The following is a 22,889-nucleotide window of genomic DNA, read 5'->3' as shown; positions in this document are numbered from 1 at the left end:
CCACATAATGATCCTACCATCTCTACTGTCTATTCTATATTGGATCGGATCCATACCATCTCTACTGTCTATTCTATACTGGATCCACATAATGATCCTACCATCTCTACTGTCTATTCTATATTGGATCCTACCATCTCTACTGTCTATTCTATAGTGGATCCACATAATGATCCTACCATCTCTACTGTCTATTCTATAGTGGATCCACATAATGATCCTACCATCTCTACTGTCTATTCAATAGTGGATCCACATAAGGATCCTACCATCTCTACTGTCTATTCTATATGGGATCCTACCATCTCTACTGTCTATTCTATAGGGTGGATCCACATAATGATCCTACCATCTCTACTGTCTATTCTATAGTGGATCCACATAATGATCCTACCATCTCTACTGTCTATTCAATAGTGGATCACATAATGATCCTACCATCTCTACTGTCTATTCAATAGTGGATCCACATAATGATCCTACCATCTCTACTGTCTATTCTATAGTGGATCCACATAATGATCCTACCATCTCTACTGTCTTTTCAATAGTGGATCCACATAAGGATCCTACCATCTCCACTGTCTATTCTATAGTGGATCCACATAATGATCCTACCATCTCTACTGTCTATTCTATAGTGGGTCCACATAATGATCCTACCATCTCTACTGTCTATTCTATATTGGATCCACATAATGATCCTACCATCTCTACTGTCTATTCAATAGTGGATCCACATAATGATCCTACCATCTCTACTGTCTATTCTATATTGGATCCACATAATGATCCTACCATCTCTACTGTCTATTCTATAGTGGATCCACATAATGATCCTACCATCTCTACTGTCTATTCTATAGTGGATCCACATAATGATCCTACCATCTCTACTGTCTATTCTATAGTGGATCCACATAATGATCCTACCATCTCCACTGTCTATTCTCGTCCCCTTGTTGTATTGGCCTACCATTACATTCTTATTGAGTTATTCATGCATTCCATGTGGTAACAGCGTGCAGTTATAGCGCATTGTAAGACTTTACACGAGCAGGTACAAACCTTATAAAGTCTTATCTTGCCTAAATAGCCGTAAACTGGATGGTTAGGTAGGTGGGTGGGTGGGTAGGTGGGTGGGTAGGTAGATGGATATGTAGGTAGGTGGGTGGGTTGGTGGGTGGATAGTTAGGTGGGTAGGTAGGTGGATATGTAGGTAGGTGGGTGGATATGTAGGTAGGTGGGTAGGTGGATATGTAGGTAGATAGGTGGATATGTAGGTAGGTAGGTAGGTGGATGGATGGATACTATATTGTCCACAGACAGAACAGAAAAGTTAGTGCATCTTCATTACAATAATACTAAAATTGTTCCTTAACAAATCAACTATCAGAAAAGCTCTAACTCCACGCTGTCCCTGTCTGTCCTTCTATCAGAGGCCCAGAGGAAGCTGATGCCAGAGACGGTGGTACCGGGGACCGTGCCGACCAAGTCCCCCACCGCCATGCAACTGACCAGGGAACTGCTTAAGGAGAAGGGAATCGCTGGGCTGTACAAGGGCCTGGGGGCCACACTGCTCAGGTAAACAACAGAGCACCACAGACACTGTTCTGACCACCAACTACCCTCGACTCATTGGCTCTATCTCAATTGTATTTCCTAGATTCCTACCGTCCTCTCTCCTCGTCTCCTTCTCAAAACGTATGGAGGAAAAAGATCAGAGACTAAGGGACCAGCCTTCGTGGACCACTGCTCTGTTCTACATCTTGGATTTTCCCTCACACTTTTAGAAGTGAAATAATTTTTAGTGTTTTGAGGAGTCGAGGAAAGAGGACACGAGGAATCGAGGAATCAAAGAAATACAATGAAAGCCCATTCATAGATACACCGACACACACACTGAGGTATGACAATATGATAAAACTCTCCTCTGCTCGTCTCTCGTTTCTCCCTTCCTCTCTTCTCTCTTCTCAGGGATGTTCCGTTCTCCATCATCTACTTCCCTCTGTTTGCCAACCTGAACGACCTGGGGAAGAGAGGAGCGGAGGGCCCCGCTCCGTTCTATGTCTCATTCCTGGCAGGCTGTCTGGCTGGCAGCACGGCCGCCGTGGCTGTTAACCCTGTAGATGGTGAGACATAATATTATAATATCTAGTTAATAATACTGTAGTAATATATAGGCTGTTAACCCTGTAGATGGTGAGACATAATATTATAATATCCAGTATCTAGTTAATAATACTGTAGTAATATATAGGCTGTTAACCCTGTAGATGGTGAGACATAATATTATAATATCTAGTTAATAATACTGTAGTAATATATAGGCTGTTAACCCTGTAGATGGTGAGACATAATATTATAATATCCAGTATCTAGTTAATAATACTGTAGTAATATATAGGCTGTTAACCCTGTAGATGGTGAGACATAATATTATAATATCTAGTTAATAATACTGTAGTAATATATAGGCTGTTAACCCTGTAGATGGTGAGACATAATATTATAATATCTAGTTAATAATACTGTAGTAATATATAGGCTGTTAACCCTGTAGATGGTGAGACATGATATTATAATATCTAGTATCTAGTTAATAATACTGTAGTAATATATAGGCTGTTAACCCTGTAGATGGTGAGACATAATATTATAATATCCAGTATCTAGTTAATAATACTGTAGTAATATATAGGCTGTTAACCCTGTAGATGGTGAGACATAATATTATAATATCCAGTATCTAGTTAATAATACTGTAGTAATATATAGGCTGTTAACCCTGTAGATGGTGAGACATAATATTATAATATCTAGTATCTAGTTAATAATACTGTAGTAATATATAGGCTGTTAACCCTGTAGATGGTGAGACATAATATTATAATATCTAGTATCTAGTTAATAATACTGTAGTAATATATAGGCTGTTAACCCTGTAGATGGTGAGACATAATATTATAATATCCAGTATCTAGTTAATAATACTGTAGTAATATATAGGCTGGCAGACTGATGGTGAGACATAATATTATAATATCCAGTATCTAGTTAATAATACTGTAGTAATATATATGCTGGCAGACTGATGGTGAGACATAATATTATAATATCCAGTATCTAGTTAATAATACTGTAGTAATATATAGGCTGGCAGACTGATGGTGAGACATAATATTATAATATCCAGTATCTAGTTAATAATACTGTAGTAATATATAGGCTGGCAGACTGATGGTGAGACATAATATTATAATATCCAGTATCTAGTTAATAATACTGTAGTAATATATAGGCTGTTAACCCTGTAGATGGTGAGACATAATATTATAATATCTAGTTAATAATACTGTAGTAATATATAGGCTGTTAACCCTGTAGATGGTGAGACATAATATTATAATATCCAGTATCTAGTTAATAATACTGTAGTAATATATAGGCTGTTAACCCTGTAGATGGTGAGACATGGGGATTTTCTTTCAAACGTGTTATAACTTGTTATTAAGACCCTAGAATGTGTTACAATGTTATACTATTATACTACGTTTTGTCTCTCTGAGTTAAAATGGTCTGTATTTCGCCGGGCTCTTACACCAATCATAGGGTCTTAGTTGCATCAGTGTGTGTTGTAGTGTTACCATGGTGTTGTAGTGTTACCATGGTGTTGTAGTGTTACCATGGTGTTGTAGTGTTACCATGGTGTTGTAGTGTTACCATGGTGTTGTAGTGTTACCATGGTGTTGTAGTGTTACCATGGTGTTGTAGTGTTACCATGGTGTTGTAGTGTTACCATGGTGTTGTAGTGTTACCATGGTGTTGTAGTGTTACCATGGTGTTGTTGTGTATTGACAGTGATAAAGACCAGAATCCAGTCTATGAACAGAGGGAGTACAGAGGAAACCTACAGCGGAGTGACTGACTGTATCAGGTAAATCTCAACACATGGGGATTGTGGGGTATTGACGTTGTTCAGGACCCCCCCTCTCAAACCTACAGCGGACTGACTGACTGTATCAGGTAAATCTCAACACATGGGGATTGTGGGGCATTGACGTTGTTCAGGACCCCCCCCTCTCAAACCTACAGCGGACTGACTGACTGTATCAGGTAAATCTCAACACATGGGGATTGTGGGGTATTGACGTTGTTCAGGACCCCCCTCTCAAACCCACAGCGGAGTGACTGACTGTATCAGGTAAATCTCAACACATGGGGATTGTGGGGTATTGACGTTGTTCAGGACCCCCCTCTCAAAATCTTACTTTATGTTTTGGATAAAAACATGACAATAGGATGTTCTAAGTATAGTACAATACATATTACCACTTCAGGAGATGGTTGAGTGTCGTTACCCTTTCATTCAAGTGCCCATGCACTGTTTGGTGTTTCTGTAGCACAGCCACCTAGCACTGTTTGGTGTTTCTGTAGCACAGCCACCTAGCACTGTTTGGTGTTTCTGTAGTACAGCCACCTAGCACTGTTTGGTGTTTCTGTAGTACAGCCACCTAGCACTGTTTGGTGTTTCTGTAGCACAGCCACCTAGCACTGTTTGGTGTTTCTGTAGTACAGCCACCTAGCACTGTTTGGTGTTTCTGTAGTACAGCCACCTAGCACTGTTTGGTGTTTCTGAAGTACAGCCACCTAGCACTGTTTGGTGTTTCTGTAGTACAGCCACCCAGCACTGTTTGGTGTTTCTGTAGTACAGCCACCTAGCACTGTTTGGTGTTTCTGTAGTACAGCCACCTAGCACTGTTTGGTGTTTCTGTAGTACAGCCACCTAGCACTGTTTGGTGTTTCTGAAGTACAGCCACCTAGCACTGTTTGGTGTTTCTGTAGTACAGCCACCTAGCACTGTTTGGTGTTTCTGTAGTACAGCCACCTAGCACTGTTTGGTGTTTCTGTAGCACAGCCACCTAGCACTGTTTGGTGTTTCTGAAGTACAGCCACCTAGCACTGTTTGGTGTTTCTGTAGTACAGCCACCTAGCACTGTTTGGTGTTTCTGTAGTACAGCCACCTAGCACTGTTTGGTGTTTCTGAAGTACAGCCACCTAGCACTGTTTGGTGTTTCTGTAGCACAGACACCTAGCACTGTTTGGTGTTTCTGAAGTACAGCCACCTAGCACTGTTTGGTGTTTCTGAAGTACAGCCACCTAGCACTGTTTGGTGTTTCTGTAGTACAGCCACCTAGCACTGTTTGGTGTTTCTGTAGTACAGCCACCTAGCACTGTTTGGTGTTTCTGAAGTACAGCCACCTAGCACTGTTTGGTGTTTCTGTAGTACAGCCACCTAGCACTGTTTGGTGTTTCTGTAGTACAGCCACCTAGCACTGTTTGGTGTTTCTGTAGCACAGCCACCTAGCACTGTTTGGTGTTTCTGTAGTACAGCCACCTAGCACTGTTTGGTGTTTCTGAAGTACAGCCACCTAGCACTGTTTGGTGTTTCTGTAGCACAGCCACCTAGCACTGTTTGGTGTTTCTGTAGTACAGCCACCTAGCACTGTTTGGTGTTTCTGTAGTACAGCCACCTAGCATTGTTTGGTGTTTCTGTAGTACAGACACCTAGCATTGTTTGGTGTTTCTGTAGTACAGACACCTAGCACTGTTTGGTGTTTCTGTAGTACAGACACCTAGCACTGTTTGGTGTTTCTGTAGTACAGACACCTAGCACTGTTTGGTGTTTCTGTAGTACAGCCACCTAGCACTGTTTGGTGTTTCTGTAGTACAGCCACCTAGCACTGTTTGGTGTTTCTGTAGTACAGCCACCTAGCACTGTTTGGTGTTTCTGTAGTACAGCCACCTAGCACTGTTTGGTGTTTCTGTAGCACAGCCACCTAGCACTGTTTGGTGTTTCTGTAGTACAGCCACCTAGCACTGTTTGGTGTTTCTGTAGTACAGCCACCTAGCACTGTTTGGTGTTTCTGTAGTACAGCCACCTAGCACTGTTTGGTGTTTCTGTAGTACAGCCACCTAGCACTGTTTGGTGTTTCTGTAGTACAGCCACCTAGCACTGTTTGGTGTTTCTGTAGTACAGCCACCTAGCACTGTTTGGTGTTTCTGAAGTACAGCCACCTAGCACTGTTTGGTGTTTCTGTAGCACAGCCACCTAGCACTGTTTGGTGTTTCTGTAGCACAGCCACCTAGCACTGTTTGGTGTTTCTGTAGTACAGCCACCTAGCACTGTTTGGTGTTTCTGAAGTACAGCCACCTAGCACTGTTTGGTGTTTCTGTAGTACAGCCACCTAGCACTGTTTGGTGTTTCTGTAGTACAGCCACCTAGCACTGTTTGGTGTTTCTGAAGTACAGCCACCTAGCACTGTTTGGTGTTTCTGTAGTACAGCCACCCAGCACTGTTTGGTGTTTCTGTAGTACAGCCACCTAGCACTGTTTGGTGTTTCTGTAGTACAGCCACCTAGCACTGTTTGGTGTTTCTGTAGTACAGCCACCTAGCACTGTTTGGTGTTTCTGAAGTACAGCCACCTAGCACTGTTTGGTGTTTCTGTAGTACAGCCACCTAGCACTGTTTGGTGTTTCTGTAGTACAGCCACCTAGCACTGTTTGGTGTTTCTGTAGCACAGCCACCTAGCACTGTTTGGTGTTTCTGAAGTACAGCCACCTAGCACTGTTTGGTGTTTCTGTAGTACAGCCACCTAGCACTGTTTGGTGTTTCTGTAGTACAGCCACCTAGCACTGTTTGGTGTTTCTGAAGTACAGCCACCTAGCACTGTTTGGTGTTTCTGTAGCACAGACACCTAGCACTGTTTGGTGTTTCTGAAGTACAGCCACCTAGCACTGTTTGGTGTTTCTGAAGTACAGCCACCTAGCACTGTTTGGTGTTTCTGTAGTACAGCCACCTAGCACTGTTTGGTGTTTCTGTAGTACAGCCACCTAGCACTGTTTGGTGTTTCTGAAGTACAGCCACCTAGCACTGTTTGGTGTTTCTGTAGTACAGCCACCTAGCACTGTTTGGTGTTTCTGTTGTACAGCCACCTAGCACTGTTTGGTGTTTCTGTAGCACAGCCACCTAGCACTGTTTGGTGTTTCTGTAGTACAGCCACCTAGCACTGTTTGGTGTTTCTGAAGTACAGCCACCTAGCACTGTTTGGTGTTTCTGTAGCACAGCCACCTAGCACTGTTTTGGTGTTTCTGTAGTACAGCCACCTAGCACTGTTTGGTGTTTCTGTAGTACAGCCACCTAGCACTGTTTGGTGTTTCTGTAGTACAGCCACCTAGCACTGTTTGGTGTTTCTGTAGTACAGCCACCTAGCACTGTTTGGTGTTTCTGAAGTACAGCCACCTAGCACTGTTTGGTGTTTCTGTAGTACAGCCACCCAGCACTGTTTGGTGTTTCTGTAGTACAGCCACCCAGCACTGTTTGGTGTTTCTGTAGTACAGCCACCTAGCACTGTTTGGTGTTTCTGTAGTACAGCCACCTAGCACTGTTTGGTGTTTCTGAAGTACAGCCACCTAGCACTGTTTGGTGTTTCTGTAGTACAGCCACCTAGCACTGTTTGGTGTTTCTGTAGTACAGCCACCTAGCACTGTTTGGTGTTTCTGTAGCACAGCCACCTAGCACTGTTTGGTGTTTCTGAAGTACAGCCACCTAGCACTGTTTGGTGTTTCTGTAGTACAGCCACCTAGCACTGTTTGGTGTTTCTGTAGTACAGCCACCTAGCACTGTTTGGTGTTTCTGTAGTACAGCCACCTAGCACTGTTTGGTGTTTCTGAAGTACAGCCACCTAGCACTGTTTGGTGTTTCTGAAGTACAGTAGCACAGACACCTAGCACTGTTTGGTGTTTCTGAAGTACAGCCACCTAGCACTGTTTGGTGTTTCTGTAGTACAGCCACCTAGCACTGTTTGGTGTTTCTGTAGTACAGCCACCTAGCACTGTTTGGTGTTTCTGAAGTACAGCCACCTAGCACTGTTTGGTGTTTCTGTAGTACAGCCACCTAGCACTGTTTGGTGTTTCTGTAGTACAGCCACCTAGCACTGTTTGGTGTTTCTGTAGCACAGCCACCTAGCACTGTTTGGTGTTTCTGTAGTACAGCCACCTAGCACTGTTTGGTGTTTCTGAAGTACAGCCACCTAGCACTGTTTGGTGTTTCTGTAGCACAGCCACCTAGCACTGTTTGGTGTTTCTGTAGTACAGCCACCTAGCACTGTTTGGTGTTTCTGTAGTACAGCCACCTAGCACTGTTTGGTGTTTCTGTAGTACAGACACCTAGCACTGTTTGGTGTTTCTGTAGTACAGACACCTAGCACTGTTTGGTGTTTCTGTAGTACAGACACCTAGCACTGTTTGGTGTTTCTGTAGCACAGACACCTAGCACTGTTTGGTGTTTCTGTAGCACAGACACCTAGCACTGTTTGGTGTTTCTGTAGCACAGACACCTAGCACTGTTTGGTGTTTCTGTAGTACAGCCACCTAGCACTGTTTGGTGTTTCTGTAGCACAGCCACCTAGCACTGTTTGGTGTTTCTGTAGCACAGCCACCTAGCACTGTTTGGTGTTTCTGTAGCACAGCCACCTAGCACTGTTTGGTGTTTCTGTAGTACAGCCACCTAGCACTGTTTGGTGTTTCTGTAGTACAGCCACCTAGCACTGTTTGGTGTTTCTGTAGTACAGCCACCTAGCACTGTTTGGTGTTTCTGTAGTACAGCCACCTAGCACTGTTTGGTGTTTCTGTAGCACAGTACAGCCACCTAGCACTGTTTGGTGTTTCTGTAGTACAGCCACCTAGCACTGTTTGGTGTTTCTGTAGTACAGCCACCTAGCACTGTTTGGTGTTTCTGTAGCACAGCCACCTAGCACTGTTTGGTGTTTCTGTAGCACAGCCACCTAGCACTGTTTGGTGTTTCTGTAGTACAGCCACCTAGCACTGTTTGGTGTTTCTGAAGTACAGCCACCTAGCACTGTTTGTTGTTTCTGTAGTACAGCCACCTAGCACTGTTTGGTGTTTCTGTAGTACAGCCACCTAGCACTGTTTGGTGTTTCTGAAGTACAGCCACCTAGCACTGTTTGGTGTTTCTGTAGTACAGCCACCCAGCACTGTTTGGTGTTTCTGTAGTACAGCCACCTAGCACTGTTTGGTGTTTCTGTAGTACAGCCACCTAGCACTGTTTGGTGTTTCTGAAGTACAGCCACCTAGCACTGTTTGGTGTTTCTGTAGTACAGCCACCTAGCACTGTTTGGTGTTTCTGTAGTACAGCCACCTAGCACTGTTTGGTGTTTCTGTAGCACAGCCACCTAGCACTGTTTGGTGTTTCTGAAGTACAGCCACCTAGCACTGTTTGGTGTTTCTGTAGTACAGCCACCTAGCACTGTTTGGTGTTTCTGTAGTACAGCCACCTAGCACTGTTTGGTGTTTCTGAAGTACAGCCACCTAGCACTGTTTGGTGTTTCTGTAGCACAGCCACCTAGCACTGTTTGGTGTTTCTGAAGTACAGCCACCTAGCACTGTTTGGTGTTTCTGAAGTACAGCCACCTAGCACTGTTTGGTGTTTCTGTAGTACAGCCACCTAGCACTGTTTGGTGTTTCTGTAGTACAGCCACCTAGCACTGTTTGGTGTTTCTGAAGTACAGCCACCTAGCACTGTTTGGTGTTTCTGAAGTACAGCCACCTAGCACTGTTTGGTGTTTCTGTAGTACAGCCACCTAGCACTGTTTGGTGTTTCTGTAGTACAGCCACCTAGCACTGTTTGGTGTTTCTGTAGTACAGCCACCTAGCACTGTTTGGTGTTTCTGTAGTACAGCCACCTAGCACTGTTTGGTGTTTCTGTAGCACAGCCACCTAGCACTGTTTGGTGTTTCTGTAGTACAGCCACCTAGCACTGTTTGGTGTTTCTGTAGTACAGCCACCTAGCACTGTTTGGTGTTTCTGTAGTACAGACACCTAGCACTGTTTGGTGTTTCTGTAGTACAGACACCTAGCACTGTTTGGTGTTTCTGTAGTACAGACACCTAGCACTGTTTGGTGTTTCTGTAGTACAGACACCTAGCACTGTTTGGTGTTTCTGTAGCACAGCCACCTAGCACTGTTTGGTGTTTCTGTAGTACAGCCACCTAGCACTGTTTGGTGTTTCTGTAGCACAGCCACCTAGCACTGTTTGGTGTTTCTGTAGCACAGCCACCTAGCACTGTTTGGTGTTTCTGTAGCACAGCCACCTAGCACTGTTTGGTGTTTCTAGTAGCACAGCCACCTAGCACTGTTTGGTGTTTCTGTAGCACAGCCACCTAGCACTGTTTGGTGTTTCTGTAGCACAGCCACCTAGCACTGTTTGGTGTTTCTGTAGTACAGCCACCTAGCACTGTTTGGTGTTTCTGTAGTACAGCCACCTAGCACTGTTTGGTGTTTCTGTAGTACAGCCACCTAGCACTGTTTGGTGTTTCTGTAGTACAGCCACCTAGCACTGTTTGGTGTTTCTGTAGTACAGCCACCTAGCACTGTTTGGTGTTTCTGAAGTACAGCCACCTAGCACTGTTTGGTGTTTCTGTAGTACAGCCATCTAGCACTGTTTGGTGTTTCTGTAGCACAGCCACCTAGCACTGTTTGGTGTTTCTGTAGCACAGCCACCTAGCACTGTTTGGTGTTTCTGAAGTACAGCCACCTAGCACTGTTTGGTGTTTCTGTAGTACAGCCACCTAGCACTGTTTGGTGTTTCTGTAGTACAGCCACCTAGCACTGTTTGGTGTTTCTGAAGTACAGCCACCTAGCACTGTTTGGTGTTTCTGTAGCACAGACACCTAGCACTGTTTGGTGTTTCTGAAGTACAGCCACCTAGCACTGTTTGGTGTTTCTGAAGTACAGCCACCTAGCACTGTTTGGTGTTTCTGTAGTACAGCCACCTAGCACTGTTTGGTGTTTCTGTAGTACAGCCACCTAGCACTGTTTGGTGTTTCTGAAGTACAGCCACCTAGCACTGTTTGGTGTTTCTGTAGTACAGCCACCTAGCACTGTTTGGTGTTTCTGTAGTACCACCTAGCACTGTTTGGTGTTTCTGTAGCACAGCCACCTAGCACTGTTTGGTGTTTCTGTAGTACAGCCACCTAGCACTGTTTGGTGTTTCTGAAGTACAGCCACCTAGCACTGTTTGGTGTTTCTGTAGCACAGCCACCTAGCACTGTTTGGTGTTTCTGAAGTACAGCCACCTAGCACTGTTTGGTGTTTCTGTAGCACAGCCACCTAGCACTGTTTGGTGTTTCTGTAGTACAGACACCTAGCACTGTTTGGTGTTTCTGTAGTACAGACACCTAGCACTGTTTGGTGTTTCTGTAGTACAGACACCTAGCACTGTTTGGTGTTTCTGTAGCACAGCCACCTAGCACTGTTTGGTGTTTCTGTAGTACAGCCACCTAGCACTGTTTGGTGTTTCTGTAGTACAGCCACCTAGCACTGTTTGGTGTTTCTGTAGTACAGCCACCTAGCACTGTTTGGTGTTTCTGTAGTACAGCCACCTAGCACTGTTTGGTGTTTCTGTAGTACAGCCACCTAGCACTGTTTGGTGTTTCTGTAGTACAGCCACCTAGCACTGTTTGGTGTTTCTGTAGTACAGCCACCTAGCACTGTTTGGTGTTTCTGTAGTACAGCCACCTAGCACTGTTTGGTGTTTCTGTAGCACAGCCACCTAGCACTGTTTGGTGTTTCTGTAGCACAGCCACCTAGCACTGTTTGGTGTTTCTGTAGTACAGCCACCTAGCACTGTTTGGTGTTTCTGAAGTACAGCCACCTAGCACTGTTTGGTGTTTCTGTAGTACAGCCACCTAGCACTGTTTGGTGTTTCTGTAGTACAGCCACCTAGCACTGTTTGGTGTTTCTGTAGTACAGCCACCTAGCACTGTTTGGTGTTTCTGTAGCACAGCCACCTAGCACTGTTTGGTGTTTCTGTAGCACAGCCACCTAGCACTGTTTGGTGTTTCTGTAGTACAGCCACCTAGCACTGTTTGGTGTTTCTGTAGTACAGCCACCTAGCACTGTTTGGTGTTTCTGTAGTACAGCCACCTAGCACTGTTTGGTGTTTCTGTAGTACAGCCACCTAGCACTGTTTGGTGTTTCTGAAGTACAGCCACCTAGCACTGTTTGGTGTTTCTGTAGTACAGCCATCTGGCACTGTTTGATGTTTCTGTAGTACAGCCACCTAGCACTGTTTGGTGTTTCTGTAGTACAGCCACCTAGCACTGTTTGGTGTTTCTGTAGCACAGCCACCTAGCACTGTTTGGTGTTTCTGTAGCACAGCCACCTAGCACTGTTTGGTGTTTCTGAAGCACAGCCATCTAGCACTGTTTGGTGTTTCTGTAGTACAGCCATCTAGCACTGTTTGGTGTTTCTGTAGTACAGCCATCTAGCACTGTTTGGTGTTTCTGTAGTACAGCCACCTAGCACTGTTTGGTGTTTCTATAGTACAGCCACCTAGCACTGTTTGGTGTCTCTGTAGTACAGCCACCTAGCACTGTTTGGTGTCTCTGTAGTACAGCCACCTAGCACTGTTTGGTGTTTCTGTAGTACAGCCACCTAGCACTGTTTGGTGTTTCTGTAGCACAGCCACCTAGCACTGTTTGGTGTTTCTGTAGCACAGCCACCTAGCACTGTTTGGTGTTTCTGAAGCACAGCCATCTAGCACTGTTTGGTGTTTCTGTAGTACAGCCATCTAGCACTGTTTGGTGTTTCTGTAGTACAGCCATCTAGCACTGTTTGGTGTTTCTGTAGTACAGCCACCTAGCACTGTTTGGTGTTTCTATAGTACAGCCACCTAGCACTGTTTGGTGTCTCTGTAGTACAGCCACCTAGCACTGTTTGGTGTCTCTGTAGTACAGCCACCTAGCACTGTTTGGTGTTTCTGTAGCACAGCCACCTAGCACTGTTTGATGTTTCTGTAGCACAGCCATCTAGCACTGTTTGGTGTTTCTGTAGTACAGCCACCTAGCACTGTTTGGTGTTTCTGTAGTACAGCCACCTAGCACTGTTTGGTGTTTCTGTAGTACAGCCACCTAGCACTGTTTGGTGTTTCTGTAGTACAGCCACCTAGCACTGTTTGGTGTTTCTGTAGCACAGCCACCTAGCACTGTTTGATGTTTCTGTAGCACAGCCATCTAGCACTGTTTGGTGTTTCTGTAGTACAGCCACCTAGCACTGTTTGGTGTTTCTGTAGTACAGCCACCTAGCACTGTTTGGTGTTTCTGTAGTACAGCCACCTAGCACTGTTTGGTGTTTCTGTAGTACAGCCACCTAGCACTGTTTGGTGTTTCTGTAGTACAGCCACCTAGCACTGTTTGGTGTTTCTGTAGTACAGCCACCTAGCACTGTTTGGTGTTTCTGTAGTACAGCCACCTAGCACTGTTTGGTGTTTCTGTAGTACAGCCACCTAGCACTGTTTGGTGTTTCTGTAGCACAGCCATCTTGCACTGTTTGGTGTTTCTGAAGTACAGCCACCTAGCACTGTTTGGTGTTTCTGAAGTACAGCCACCTAGCACTGTTTGGTGTTTCTGTAGTACAGCCACCTAGCACTGTTTGGTGTTTCTGTAGTACAGCCACCTAGCACTGTTTGGTGTTTCTGTAGCACAGCCATGGGGTGGCCATCTAGCACTGTTTGGTGTTTCTGTAGTACAGTTACCTAGCACTGTTTGGTGTTTCTGAAGTACAGCCACCTAGCACTGTTTGGTGTTTCTGAAGTACAGCCACCTAGCACTGTTTGGTGTTTCTGTAGTACAGCCACCTAGCACTGTTTGGTGTTTCTGTAGTACAGCCACCTAGCACAGTTTGGTGTTTCTGTAGCACATATGTGATTGAGTTTACAAAGCAAATGCCCACTGGATTGGTAGAAAACATCGGGCTTTTATTCTGCAAGGAAGACACAGGCTTCTTTTGGGCTCCCACGTGGCACAGTGGTCTAAGACACAACATCTCAGTGCAAGGGCCGTCACAGCAGTACCCGGTTCGAATCCAGGCCGCATCACATCTGGCCGTGATTAGGAATCCCATAGGGCGGCGCACAATTAGCCCAGTGTCGTCCGGGCTTTGACTGGGGTGACTGACTTGCCTAGTTAAATAAAGGTTAAATAAAGGTTAAAAAAATAAAAATACTTTGTAGCCAGTTAACATTTAATTGTGAAGGTTTTGGGGAAAACCTATCCCTCAACCTATCCCTCGACTGTTATAATTAGCTGTGTTTTTCACAGTTTTTCTTGTTATTTTTGGTGTGGTGTCGCCAATTTGAATACAGAATGAATACATTCTATACTCTATATGATAACTCAGCTGCCATATTCAGTTTAAACACATAATTAGTAACGAGGTAAAACTATTCACTGATATCTTGTTGCTAATCTGTGTTGCCCATTTCTTTCCCATCATCAGTAAAATCATGAAGAACGAGGGTCCCTCTGCGTTCCTGAAGGGGGCGTACTGCCGTGCCCTGGTCATCGCGCCCTTATTTGGTATCGCCCAGGTGGTCTACTTCTTCGGGGTGGGAGAATACATCCTCAGCTTCCTGCCTGGCAACTGAGAACATCAACCAATCGGATCTCTGCCTTTCCCTCTCTCCTCACGACTACGTCACGCACGGCACACCCAAAGACACTGGGATCACCTCTCGTCATGAAATAAGGTTTTGATTGTTTGAACGACGCTCGTTGTTAAAGTACGACGAACACCAATTTAGGATCGTTTTTCGTTGACCCCTTTTGGCTTAAGAGCACCCCCTAGAGGCAACAACGTTTGTTGTTGTTTATGTTAATGTTTAGCCTCTTCCATTGTCCTTGTTGTGTTGAATGTAATGCTATGGTCGTGAGCACAGTAGTAAGAGTACTTAGGGAGAGAGAGATGTGTTGAGGGCAAAAGCAACATTCCAGTGGAATTAATGCCACAAATACCATGTTCTCAAACGATGATTATCTTATTTGTTTTTTTTATATATATTTTTGTTTTGATATAAATTACAGGGTAGATCTATTGTCTGAGTATATGGTAGTTATCTCCGTTAACCTCCATAGTGTCAGAATGATCATGCGAATGACAACTATTGCCTATAAATCACATTTAATATTAATGACTTATCTTGTAGTAATATAACAATGTTAAAAAAAAAAAATGTAAAGGCTGGTCCAAATGAAAGAGCTGGATTTGATGCTAAAGAAAACAAAGGATCACTTAAGACTATTCAAAGTTTACCAAGCATGCTCATTAAAGAAACAAAATGCTCCATACCTTATTATTGTTACCAGCTATTACGTAGTATACTTAAGCAGTAAGGCCTGAGGAGCTGTAGGTATATGGCCAATATACCACGACTGAGGGCTGTTCTTAGGCTGGGTATATGGCCAATATACCACGGCTGAGGGCTGTTCTTAGGCTGGGTATATGGCCAATATACCACGACTGAGGGCTGTTCTTAGGCTGGGTATATGGCCAATATACCACGGCTGAGGGCTGTTCTTAGGCTGGGTATATGGCCAATATACCACGGCTGAGGGCTGTTCTTAGGCTGGGTATATGGCCAATATACCACGGCTGAGGGCTGTTCTTAGGCTGGGTATATGGCCAATATACCACAACTGAGGGCTGTTCTTAGGCTGGGTATATGGCCAATATACCACGACTTAGGGCTGTTCTTAGGCTGGGTATATGGCCAATATACCACGACTTAGGGCTGTTCTTAGGCTGGGTATATGGCCAATATACCACGGCTGAGGGCTGTTCTTAGGCTGGGTATATGGCCAATATACCACGGCTGAGGGCTGTTCTTAGGCTGGGTATATGGCCAATATACCACGGCTGAGGGCTGTTCTTAGGCAACGCAGCCCTTAGCCGTCGTATATTGTCCATATAACACAAACCCCCTGAGGTGAAAATAAATGTTTTGTCATACCTGTGGTATACGGTCTGATATTACCACGGCTATCAACCAATCCGCATTCAGAGCTCGAACCGACCAGTTTATAATATGAATTAGAGCTAAAATGACATCTTACATTTATATTTAAACGTGTTTCAGGCCAAGACCCATAGAATATCTTAAGTTGTGAACTATATACAATTATACAATACTAACACTCCCATTGGATCTAACCTGAACAGCCCAGTCATCCCTGCCTGTGATTGGTTGTAATTGCCATTCAGCCAATCACCTTATAGCTCTGTGTGGACCCTAATTGCCTTGTCCCTGGTGCTCTATAGGGGGCAGCGGTCTTGGTGTTAAACATTTGGGCCAGTGAAAGTACTGATATTATATCTGAAGACCAACCTAATCTGCAATAGATTCTATACAACAACAAAAAACAGAATCAATGATAATTGATGAAGCCACTTTTAATATTGTCCAAATGATTTCTAACGGTTTATTGTTGTTATTAATATTTGGAAAGATATTCCTCTCAAACTTTAAAACGTGTAGTTTGACATCTTTCCCAAACAAACAAGATTGACAAACAATGTGAAAACTTCTCTGCTATTGACATCTGAAAACAGAGCAGGAATAACTTTTACCAATCAAGAGGTTCAGCTGTTTTAGTAATCACATCAACTGCATTTATTAAGGTAACGTTCCACTGTTAACTTAACTGTCACAGAACTTTCAGAAATGTCAAATTAGAGTTGTTTTTAAAAAATTTACATTTTATTTAACCTTTATTTAACTAGGCACTTCAGTTAACACACTTCACTTATTTACAGTGACGGCCTAACCCAGATTGTGCGCCGCCCTATGGGACACCCAATCACGGCCGGATGTGATACAGCCTGGATTCAAACCAGGGACTGTAGTGACACCTCTTGCACTGAGATGCAGTGCCTTAGACCGCTGCGCCACTCGGGAGCCCCTATGTGTGTGCCACCATAGAATTAGGAGTTAGAATACTAGAATGGACATGAACCTGGGATAAAGGTCAGCCATGCTGGTCAGGGAGTTGGTCAACCATGGTTTGCCAGTGCTGTGACAGGAATTAGACAAGTTGTAAATGCAACAAGTATTGATATTGTATCATTAAATAGCACTCACAGCTTTACAATTTATTTTCTTGGGGACATTTATGGTCTGTTTACATATATTTTAGAAGCTATTTGTACAGAAAATGTGTATAAAACTTGAATAAACTATTTTAGCTTTAGCTTGACAAAAATTGTACGACACAATTTCTCCTATATCACATGCTGTACTTTTATTTTCATGTATAAGTAAAATCATGATTATACCTCTGCTACCGTTCATTCTGATCAGACTGGTTTAGATGTCTCCCTGACCAACATGGCTGACATTTTCCCTTCCATTCTAGAACCTTGAGGGTTTATGACACAGTAATTGAATAGGATTCCGATGGTGTGCACATCACATTCTAAGAACGAGACAATATGTAAACAATGGGACTTTTGACAGAAATCAGCTACTACTTTGGCCACTTTCAACAAGTTAAGAGCATATGAAATCTTCGCCTGTTTCTCTCCTATTTAAATATGAAATCAATCAGAACAGGAATAACTCTACCAATCTAAAGATACAGCTGTTAGAGGAACCGCACCGACTGCTTTTTTTTTTGTTGATAACTTTAATAAAACAACTTAAATTTTTATCACTTTCCTGAAAAGCTAGACAAAAAGTTAGAACGTATGAAATCTTTCTCTACTATTCAAATCAGGGCATCAGAACACTTCTACCACCAAGATACTTGTCAAGAACTGGTGAAAGGCACACAATTTTAATTAATGTAAAATTACAATCTAGTTGTGCTTTCAATAGTGTACTAAAAATATTATACTAAGATTGTGTACTATACTACAATAGTGTACTAACAATTGTTTTATTTTCAGTCATTCATTGTACTAAAACTATCTTTAGCTTGAGTATGTTTTGTTTGTTGTTCTCTTGGCTGTTTGGGGATCGAAGCTTCCATGGTGTGGCTTTGTTGTAAAATGCATTTGTTACATCACTGAAGGCCTGCCACACCATTCAAATCAAATCAAGCTTTATTTATACAGCACATTTCAGACATGGAATGCAATGCAATGTGCTTCACAGGGGGAAAAAAAACGAATTAAAAACAATGAAAATAAAAACTTAAATATTTACAACCCAACAAACATAAGATAAAAGAATGACAAAAAAAGCACACTAAGTAAAAGCTGTATGTTTTGCAGTTGACCAATGGCTTTCTTGGGTGGACCAGACAGGAGAGCATTACAGTAATCAAGTCTGTTTGTAATAAAAGCGATGAGTCTCTCTGTATCAGCCTGAGAGAGAAACGGCCACACCTTGGCAATGTTCCTCAGGTGGTAAAAAGCTATCTTGTTCACATTCCTGATTGTGTGATTAGAAATTGAATCCATTTTTACATGGTGTTTTATCTTTATTGCCCGTGATTTAAAATGTGCGTCCAAATTCTCTGTCTGTGCTTTAGATCCAACAATAAGGACCTCAGTCTTGTCTTGATTTAGCTGGAGGAAGTTGTGAGCCGTCTGGCAAGAGTTGATCTTGCCAGACTGATGCAGCTCTTCAGTTGTACTGGTTCATTCCCTATTGGCACACTATTCCCTACATAGTGCACTACTTTTGACCTACATTTGGTAAAGCGTAGTGCACTACATAGGGAATAGTGTGCCATTTGGGAAGGATCCACTGTTGCACTGTTAACGTGATCTATCATGTGTTGGGAGATAACTGAGATCTATCATGTGTTGGGAGATAACTGAGATCTATCATGTGTTGGGAGATAACTGAGATCTGTCATGTGTTGGGAGATAACTGAGATCTATCATGTGTTGGGAGATAACTGAGATATATCATGTGTTGGGAGATAACAGATCTATAACGCTTATCAATATTCCTTTCTGTATGTATGTATGTATGTATGTATGTATGTATGTATGTATGTATGTATGTATGTATGTATGTATGTATGTATGTGTTGTGTCCACCTCAGTATATCGCAGATGATATGAACATTTCCTTATATCTATAGTTTTATCGCACATTTACCAGCTTTATTTACACCCCTACCTCTCCAGCCCCCCTTCTCTCAATCCATGTTGTTGTTGTTGTTGTTTATTATTATTATTTTAAAGAAATATTCCATTGAAGGAATTCATGTCATTTTAATGCAAAAAAAAAAGAAGCTATAATTTGAGTGGTTTATCTTCATACTCAAAAACTGTATGCAATGAGATGACAATCCTATTGTAGCTCGATGACATCTTGTCCTTTACGACCAAATACACACCGTGTTAAACCCACTATGCCACCAGGAATTACCTTCTGAAGAAAATTAGCTTAGAATAAACAATGTGATGATTATTATGAATTCATGTCAAATCAAGTGTATTGCAAAACAATTTATTTCTTGATTATTTTCTTTGTTGCTCAAAATAGTGGAGAAACGTAGCTAACGCACGTAGCTAACGCACGTAGCTAACGCACGTAGCTAACACACGTAGCTAACACACGAGCAGGTCGGATCAGTTGTAGCCTAGAGATCGCTAGGGCAGTTATCATTCTCTGAATCCCAAACCAACCCCTAGGCCTAGGGGATAGGGTTAGGGGATAGGGTTAGTTGATAGGGCTAGGGGATAAGGATAGGGTTAGGGGGTAGGGTTAGGGGATAAGGATAGGGGATAGGGCTAGGGGATAATGATAGGGGATAAGGATACGGATAGGGTTAGGGGATAAGGATAGGGGTTAGGAGATGGGGGGTAGGGTTAGTTGATAGGGCTAGGGGATAAGGATAGAGTTAGGGGATAAGGATAGGGGCTAGGAGATAGGGCTAAGGGATATGGATAGGGGATAGGGCTAGGGGATAAGGATACGGATAGGGTAAGGGGATAAGGATAGGTGCTAGGAGATGGGGGATAGGGTTAGTTGATAGAGCTAGGGGATAAGGATAGGGTTAGGGGATAAGGATAGGGGCTAGGAGATAGGGATAGGGGATAGGGTTAAGGAATAGGGGATAAGGATACGGATAGGGTTAGGGAATAAGGATAGGGGCTAGGGGATATGGATAGGGGATAGGGCTAGGGGATAGGGCTAGTGCACTATATAGGGAATAGGGTTCCATAGGGCTCTTGTCTAAAGTAGTGTACTATATAGGGAATAGGGTTCTATAGGGCTCTGGTCTAAAGTAGTGCACTATATAGGGAATAGGGTTCTATAGGGCCCTGGTCTAAAGTAGTGTACTATATAGGGAATAGTGTTCTATAGGGCTCTGGTCTAAAGTAGTGTACTATATAGGGAATAGGGTGCCATTTGGAAGGCAGACAGACAGGAAAGACAAAAGGCCTATTGTATGTGATCTTACCTGTTATTTTATTCATGTTTATTCTTCAAACATTCCAACTGCCAACTCATCTCGTATGATAATATCATTGTTCATTTCAAATGCTTGTTATTATTGTGTTTTGTTATTGTTTACCCTCGTGTTGTATGATTTTCCTTTACTGTTTTAATCTTGAACATGCTGAACAATGAAGTCATTTTCATTCAGTTTTTGATCAGCTGTGAATTTGTCCTGACTGTGTCGATCTGGTCGGTTTGGTTGTGTGTGTGTGTGTGTGTGTCTGGTTTGGCTGTGAAGTAATGCTGTAGTTAGTAATGACTTATCAGTCCCATTCTCTCTCCTTTCTCTTCTTCTATCTATCACACGCCTCCGTCATCTGTCCGTCTGCATCATGTGTATCTCAGGGGGGCGAGGAGGATCTATCTTAACACCAAAAATACAATTATAAAAGCACAAATAAAGATTAGGCACAAAATCGCAGAAAAACCCTTCCTATCACTGAAGCACTAGACAACACAGCCAATGGGGTTCCAGAGAAAAACCCTTCCTATCACTGAAGCACTAGACAACACAGCCAATGGGGTTCCACAGAAAAACCCTTCCTATCACTGAAGCACTAGACAACACAGCCAATGGGGTTCCACAGAAAAACCCTTCCTATCACTGAAGCACTAGACAACACAGCCAATGGGGTTCCAGAGAAAAACCCTTCCTATCACTGAAGCACTAGACAACACAGCCAATGGGGTTCCACAGAAAAACCCTTCCTATCACTGAAGCACTAGACAACACAGCCAATGGGGTTCCACAGAAAAACCCTTCCTATCACTGAAGCACTAGACAACACAGCCAATGGGGTTCCAGAGAAAGGACCTCGCTGTTGGAACAGTAGAATTGGAATGAGAACACCTTGTTCTAGTTGTTAGAGGAACAATATAGCTACCAAGTCCCTGTGGTGTATACCACCTTGCTACGTCGTCTAAAGAACATGTCCCTGTGGTGTATACCACCTTGCTACATCGTCTAAAGAACATGTCCCTGTATACCACCTTGCTACATCGTCTAAAGAACATGTCCCTGTATACCACCTTGCTACATCGTCTAAAGAACATGTCCCTGTGGTGTATACCACCTTGCTACATCGTCTAAAGAACATGTCCCTGTGGTGTATACCACCTTGCTACATCGTCTAAAGAACATGTCCCTGTATACCACCTTGCTACATCGTCTAAAGAACATGTCCCTGTATACCACCTTGCTACATCGTCTAAAGAACATGTCCCTGTATACCACCTTGCTACATCGTATGGCCAAAACTAGTGCACTACATAGGGATTAGGGTGCCAGACTGGTCTAAACTAGTAGTCATCTCTATAGGGATTAGGGTGCCAGACTGAACTAGTAGTCATCTCTATAGGGATTAGGGTGCCAGACTGAACTAGTAGTCATCTCTATAGGGACCTGTGAGATCTCTAGTGATCTCTGTTCTCTTTATTCCTCCAAGAGTAACTGTTGTTGTGCATTGAAGATACCACTCTAGCCTGATCCCAGATCTGTTTCTGCTCTCTGGACAGCTCCAGTGATGCCATTGTTACGACAATTCCATAGGAGTTGTCAAGAGAGCGGAAACAGGCACCCAGGCTAAACAGACTGGCACCCAGGCGAAACTGACTGGCACCCAGGCGAAACTGACTGGCACCCAGGCTAAACTGACTGGCACCCAAGCTAAACTGACTGGCACCCAGGCTAAACAGACTGGCACCCAGGCTAAACAGACTGGCACCCAGGCTAAACTGACTGGCACCCAGGCTAAACTGACTGGCACCCAGGCTAAACTGACTGGTATTCAGGCTAAACTGACGGGCACCCAGGCTAAACTGACTGGCACCCGCACCCAGGCTAAACTGACTGGCACCCAGGCTAAACTGACTGCCACCCAGGCTAAACTGACTGCCACCCAGGCTCAACTGACTGCCACCCAGGCTCAACTGACTGCCACCCAGTCTAAACTGACTGGCACCCAGGCTAAACTGACTGGCACCCAGGCTAAACTGACTGCCACCCAGGCTCAACTGACTGCCACCCAGGCTAAACTGACTGGCACCCAGGCTAAACTGACTGGCACCCAGGCTAAACTGACAGGCACCCAGTCTAAACTGACTGGCACCCAGGCTAAACTGACTGGCACCCGCACCCAGGCTAAACTGACTGGCACCCAGGCTAAACTGACTGGCACCCAGGCTAAACACACCTTCCACTCTCTCCTTCTCCTTGACTAACTTGTGTGGTGAATTACGATATGTATGAAATTACAATTGTCTGCACACATGACGTGTAAATTACGATGAAAAGAAAGCGTCTGCTAAATGTCATGTATTATTGTCTTAGTCGTTGTTTATTTGTTGTTGGTATTGTTTGTTTACAATGAGATGTTGTATTTCCAGTTTCCTTCGCCTGGTATGTCTGTTCTAATAGAGTCACATGACCGTCTTCACCTGGTATGTCTGTTCTAATAGAGTCACATGACCGTCTTCACCTGGTATGTCTGTTCTAATAGAGTCACATGACCGTCTTCACCTGGTATGTCTGTTCTAATAGAGTCACATGACCGTCTTCACCTGGTATGTCTGT

At 43.6% G+C, this 22,889-nt stretch overlaps 1 protein-coding gene across 1 annotated transcript; it reads left to right on the top strand.

The window, feature by feature from the left end:
• Window positions 1-1,396: 1,396 nt before the first annotated feature.
• On the top strand, window positions 1,397-19,103 carry LOC118382676 (mitochondrial glutamate carrier 1-like; the record flags this gene model as incomplete). The annotated part of the gene is made up of 4 exons (XM_052467059.1): window positions 1,397-1,584; window positions 1,978-2,132; window positions 3,862-3,937; window positions 14,359-19,103. Coding segments are annotated over 4 exons (567 nt in total), but the record flags the coding sequence as incomplete, so codon positions are not given.
• Window positions 19,104-22,889: the final 3,786 nt, after the last annotated feature.

The sequence above is a fragment of the Oncorhynchus keta genome, chromosome 17 (genome assembly GCF_023373465.1).
Source record: "Oncorhynchus keta strain PuntledgeMale-10-30-2019 chromosome 17, Oket_V2, whole genome shotgun sequence".
Taxonomy (NCBI): domain Eukaryota; kingdom Metazoa; phylum Chordata; class Actinopteri; order Salmoniformes; family Salmonidae; genus Oncorhynchus; species Oncorhynchus keta.
The sequence above is the reverse complement of the archived record's forward strand: the minus strand, read 5'-3'. Positions and strand labels throughout refer to the sequence as shown.